This window comes from Physeter macrocephalus, chromosome 20 (genome assembly GCF_002837175.3).
Source record: "Physeter macrocephalus isolate SW-GA chromosome 20, ASM283717v5, whole genome shotgun sequence".
Taxonomy (NCBI): Eukaryota; Metazoa; Chordata; class Mammalia; order Artiodactyla; family Physeteridae; genus Physeter; species Physeter macrocephalus.
This window is the reverse complement of record NC_041233.1, coordinates 92,694,917-92,701,264: the sequence shown is the minus strand read 5'-3', so window position 1 is coordinate 92,701,264 and position 6,348 is coordinate 92,694,917. Positions and strand designations below refer to the sequence as shown.

Below are 6,348 nucleotides of genomic sequence, written 5' to 3'. Positions count from 1 at the left end.
TCGATCTTTGCCTCCGTTCTTTTTCCGAGGTCCTGGATCATCTTCACTATCATTATTCTGAATTCTTTTTCTGGAAGGTTGCCTCTCTTCACTTCATTTAGTTTTTTTCTGGGTTTTTATCTTGTTCCTTCATCTGATACGTAGCCCTCTGCCTTTTCATCTTGTCTTTCTGTGAATGTGGTTTTTGTTCCACAGGCTGCAGGATTTTAGTTCTTCTTGCTTCTGTTGTCTGCTCTCTGGTGGATGAGGCTGTCTCAGAGGCTTGTGCAAGTTTCCTAATGTGAGGGACTGGTGGTGGGTAGAGCTGGCTGTTGCTCTGGTGGGCAGAGCTCAGTAAAACTTTAATGTGCTTGTCTGCTGATGGGTGGGGCTGGGTTCCCTCCCTGTTGGTTGTTTGGCCTGAGGCGACCCAGCACTGGAGGCTACCCAGGCTCTTTGGTGGGGCTAATGGCAGACTCTGGGAGGGCTCACGCCAAGGAGTGCTTCCCAGAACTTCTGCTGCCAGTGTCCTTGTCCTCATGCTGAGACACAGCCACCCCTCTCCTCTCTTCAGGAGACCCTCCAACACTAGCAGGCGGGTCTGGTTCAGTCTCCTATGGGGTCACTGCTGCTTCCCCTGGGTCCCTGTGCGCATACTCCTTTGTGTGTGCCCTCCAAGAGTGGATTCTCTGTTTTCCACAGTCCTGTCAAACTCCTGCCATCAAATCCCGGTAGCCTGCAAAGTCTGATTCTCTAGGAATTCCTCCTCCCATTGCCAGACCCCCAGGTTGCGAAGCCTGACGTGGGGCTCAGAACCTTCACTACAGTGGGTGGACTTCTGTGGTTTGTGTTCTCCAGTTTGTGAGTCACCCACCCAGTAGTTATGGGATTTGATTTTTTTGTGATTGTGCCCCTCCTACCATCTCATTGTGGCTTCTCCTTTGTCTTTGGATGTGGGGTATCTTTTCTGGTGAGTTCCAGTGTCTTCTTGTCGATGATTGTTCAGCGGTTAGTTGTGATTCCGGTGCTCTCGCATGAGGGAGTGAGAGCACATCCTTCTCCTCTTCCATCTCGAACCAATCAATCTGGTTGTCAGCAACTTCTACGCCCCAGCTTGAAACTTCCGTTGGCAACTTCCCAGCCTGATGGGTTAAGAAGGGGCTACTTTCCTGGGGTAGCAGCCTTCTTGTTGCAAGGGAGGCATGTGAAGGGCAGGGCACTGCTATACCAGCAATTCAAGTCTGAGCCTGGTGAGGATCCTGGGGAGGGGAACGGGGGAGAGGGATCAGTATAAGGCAAACAGCACTCCTAACACTTCACTATACATCCAAAGCAAACAACAACAAAAAAGGAAAATATGTAACTTTTCTATTTTCACTTACTGTATTTCATTTCTTAGGATGCAAATAAATGGTAATACATATAGAAATGTATACCCACAGTGTCTCACCTTTCCACTCTTACCCTCATAAATTGATTTTTTTTTGTTATTTTTTGCTTTCCTGGACCCTGGCCTGTTTCCTATACATACATGATATTAATGTGGCCTCAGTAATAGTTAAGATAGAATGTTACATTTTGCCTCTTCTTTTCCTCCTCTGAACATTGATTGATTCTTTTGTAAATTGTTTTTCCTTTTTTTAAAAATTGAAGTATAGTTAATTTACAATGGTGTGTTAGTTTCAAGTGTGTATCAAAGTGATTCCGTTATACATATATATATATATTTTTTTGTTTTGTTTTGCTCTGTACCTAGATTCTTTTCCATTATAGGCTATTACAAGTTATTGAGTATAGTTCTCTGTACTATACTGTAGGTCCTTGTTGCTTACCTATTTTATATACAGTAGTGTATATATGTTAATCCCAAGCTCCTAATTTATCTCCCCTCACCCCATATTCCCTTTGGTAACCATAACTTTGTTTCCTATGTCTGGGAGTCTATTTCTGTTTTGTAAGAGTGACTGATTCTTAATGGAGGTCCTTGAGATAGCCAGGACACTTACAGCCAATTTTCCCATTCCACTCTCCTGCTCTGTTTTAGATGAAGACTGAACTTGTTATTTTATGTAATGGGGATTTACTGAAATAGCAGGAAGGTAACCTAATTGCTTTCAGATCTCTATTTTGTGACTCAGATGGTTAAAACTCGATTTATCTTATCATCCAATACCTTTGTATGTCATTTTACTTAAGCTGGTTAAATGTGGTCTCACTATTTACTTACACATTGGTTTTTTGTGACCGCCACCCCATGTCAGTAGTTATTTCTGACATTTATGCATTGTTACTAATTAAGCAAAAACACCTCATTCAGCATTTAGCACTTACACCCCTGTTCACTCAGGCTACCACCATGGGCCTCTGCATATATTCTTTATCAGGTGACCCTTTTCTGCAACAGTGAATTAATTTGGACAGAACTCAAGCCCCTGATGGGAGTGTGAACTGTTTGATGCCCACATAAAATCTTCTAATACCTTCGTCATTTCCTCTAATGCATGGATTTACAGAAGCCTGAGGGGACTTCGTATTTATTGAAGATGGAAATTGCTGTGAGCAGTCAGTAACAAAATGAATTAATATATGATATATTTTATGAAGTCCATTGTAAATATAATTTAAAATATTAAAAAAACACCTCTCAGGCTTCCCTGGTGGTGCAGTGGTTGAGAGTCCGCCTGCTGATGCAGTGGTGCAGTGGTTGAGAGTCCGCCTGCCGATGCAGGGGACACAGGTTCGTGCCCCGGTCCGGGAAGATCCCATGCGGAGCAGCTGGGCCCATGAGCCATGGTCGCTGAGCCTGTGCATCTGGAGCCTGCGCTCCGCAACGGGAGAGGCCACAACAGTGAGAGGCCTGCGTACCACCAAAAAAACAAAAACAAAAAACAAAAAAAAAACCTCTCAGTTTCTATCCTGAAACCCTTCTTATTCCATGTGATATGGACACATTTTATTTTCTGAGGGAGTTTATCTAACTTTTATAACTTAAACTCTTTGCTCTCTCATTATTTGGAATATTTGTGTTATGATGCTTTTTTGGTCCTTCTGTGAGTTAGCTTTTCTATTAACATGAGTTAACTTTTCTATTACAGAAGCACTTGAAAGCATATAAATCTCAAACTCTTTAATATGTGAGGCCTTTCCCCCGCCTTAGGTTGATACATTTAATGAAAAAAAATGTTTGGAGAATCAAACTGTTGTGTTTAATTCATTTCAGTGGCATGACATAGTGCTTATGTATTCCCATTGGCAAGCAGTCTTTTTCATAGCTCAGTGTCTTTTATTTTCTTCCTTACGCAAACATATAATTATAGGCAGTCATTCCTCCTGTGTCCTAGTCCCCCCTCTTTTACATTTACTAATTCTCTGTACAGGTTCTTAAAACCTGTATAACCCTAATATTGTGAATTATGTTTATCCTTGACAGTGCTTACTCATTTAGGTTATTGACTTGAATAGAAATAATAAGAGGCTCTGTTTGTTCAGAATTGCATTGATGGCACCCAGAAAGCCTGGTTAGGACACAGAATGCACCTGGTCTCCAGGCTCTCTCCTGTTGAACTAGATTGTTGTTCCAGTGGTTTCATTCGGTCCCTTTCTCCAGCTTAGCCCTAAAGACTGATTTGCTTTGAATGGGAGTAATCCTCTCTGGGGCCTAGTTGATCTGGTTATTGAAATCTTTGCTTTGTTCTTTCTCTGGAATGGCCGTGGGAAGGCACAAGATAGGGTTTCTCTTGGTTATGCTCCACATCGCTCAGCAGTTATATCTTTCTTCCCTTGACTTTGTGCTAGTTTCCTGAGACTTAAGTCCTTGCTAAACGGAGTTAAGAGACAATGAAGCAAAGTCTTGGCTTATGCTTTTTCCTTTTCATATTGTTTCTCTCGACTCCTCAGTTCCCTGTACTTGGGGAGACTCACATCTGTTTCTTCCCTTTGAACAGATGTAACTGTAGATATTAAACTAAAAACTTATAGCTTGTAGTGATTTGTTTTAGTTCTTAACCTTAAAAGTGAGGTAGCTTTTGGAGTCAGGAGTGCTGGGTGCAAAGAATGATGGTCAAAGACAAGCAGAAGAAATGTGTGTTCCTTTTAGAAGGTTTAGTAAATTTTGGGAAGAAACGCTATCCAAGGTAGAATACCAGACAATCTCCAAAGTTTCATAGGTAAAGAAAGTGGACAGTTTGGAATCTTTTGGACATGTCTTATGATCGACCATCCTCCACCAACGTCACCATTATTTACACTCATTTATGGGAAAACCAAATCTACTCCCTCCATTATTTCAAAGTTTTGAGGCAGCTTGGGTCCCTCATTGAACACTTCACCAGACTGAATCTTAAGATTTAGCCTGTCACCACACGGATGTTTATCTCAGGTCTTTCAGCAAAGGCAGATTCAAAACTGTAGTTTGAGAGGGTCTCCTATTCATTGTTTTCACTTGTCCAGTAATACTGAATGTGTGTCTACCTAAAGGTACCATATCATGCTAATTCAATCTCTAGAAGAGAATTCATCTGCACAGGCCTTACAAGCATGCTTTGTTAGGATGCAAAGTTTTCCAGCACAGTTTATTAAAGCAGGTTGTTCTTTTTGTCCTGATGTATGTGCTGTCAGTGTAGACTGTGTTCTAATATCTTCCTCAATTTCACAGGAACTGACAATGGCGAAGTCCTCCCTGAATCCATCCCATCAGCTCCAGGGACACTGCCTCATTTCATAGAGGAGCCAGGTGATGCTTATATCATCAAGAGCAACCCCATTGCACTGAGGTGCAAAGCAAGGCCAGCCATGCAGATATTCTTCAAATGCAATGGCGAGTGGGTCCATCAAAATGAGCATGTCTCTGAGGAGAGTCTGGACCAGAGTTCAGGTAAGAACGGGAAGCAATCAGAACCACCTACGGTAGCTTCTCAGATTCTCACATTGTTATATGACTGCTTAAGCCACCACCATTACCTCATTTGAATGAGGTCATAGTAACATCATCTTTGGAATATCATGTACAGTCATATCTTTAAATGACTCCACAGCTCCCTTGCCTAGTGTACTCCAGTATGGTAGAGTTTTTTATTTTCCTGCTCTATATAACTTTAAGACCTAATTTTGTAAGGAAGTTAATATTCTCACTGGAAATAAAACCAGGCATTCACTGTTTCCATTTTTATGAATTCTAAATACTTTTCCAAGACATAAATCTTTCACCAAACACCTTTTTTTTTTTTTTTTTTTGCGGTACACGGGCCTCTCACTGTTGTGGCCTCTCCCATTGCAGAGCACAGGCTCGGGACGCGCAGGCTCAGCGGCCATGGCCCATGGGCCTAGCCGCTCCGCGGCATGTGGGATCTTCCCGGACCGGGGCATGACCCATGTCCCCTGCATCGGCAGGTGGACTCTCAACCACTGCGCCACCAGGGAAGCCCACCAAACACCTTTTTAAGCAGCATAAATTCAGTTTCTCTAATCTTTCCTCCTGGATATTATTTTTGTGTGCTTCATTCTCCACAGTTGGTGGTTTCTGTGTAGTCTTTAAGTTCTTTTGATTACTGTGTAATGATAGAGCCCAAATTAGAAGACCAAAGTTGGACAGGATCTCCAGTATAAAAGAATTTCAAGACTATCGTTATTGGCTTGGCTAATTTGGCTGATGAGGAGTTAGGATGAGAATAGTGATCATACTAGATAATGTTTGTTGAGCACTTACTATATACCAGGCCTTATTTAAGCATTTGATAGACATTATCTTATTGTCTTTTCAGTAGCTCTCTGGGGTAAATAATGCTGTCACTGCCTTCTTATAGATAAGGAAACTGAGGCTCAAAGAAATTAAATAAACTATGGGCTTGTGCTGAATCTGAAAGTAAGATCATTTGACTCAACTTTAAAAATTTACAAGTTTTATATTTTAACATATAACAGAAAGAGTATATGCTTTTGAACTTTGTCTCCTCAGACTGAAAATTTAGCCTCATCCTAAGTCCAGTCTGGTGTCACCCTAGATTATTGATTTTATTAGTTCTGAACTTATTCACTAGATGTCAGATTTTGAATAAGTCAAAAAGCCTGAGTATAATTAAGTTTCAAGATGGCTTAATTTATTAACTGTATACCAGTGCTGTTTAATACACTAGGCTAGGCCTTTCAGAGTATTCCAAGAAGGGTAGGAGGCAAACACTGATCTCTAGACCTTCATAGCAACTAATAGGTATAAGACCAATACACGTGTAAGTGCAGTACAAATGAAGTTATGATAAATGTCTGAAGAGAGGTAGATGGCGCTAGGGAGGATTTGTAAAAAAATCATGTCTAGGGCTTCCCTGGTGGTGCAGTGGTTGAGAGTCCGCCTGCCGATGCAGGGGACACGGGTTC

At 41.7% G+C, this 6,348-nt stretch overlaps 1 protein-coding gene across 2 annotated transcripts in view; it reads left to right on the top strand.

The window, feature by feature from the left end:
* UNC5D (unc-5 netrin receptor D) overlaps positions 1-6,348 on the top strand; it is a 634,719-nt gene that overhangs the window by 339,027 nt on the left and 289,344 nt on the right. For both annotated transcript variants that reach the window (XM_055081162.1, XM_024131459.3), the window contains exon 2: positions 4,634-4,852. In XM_055081162.1, the coding sequence (XP_054937137.1) occupies positions 4,634-4,852 (219 nt within the window). The remainder of the gene's footprint in view (positions 1-4,633; positions 4,853-6,348) is intronic.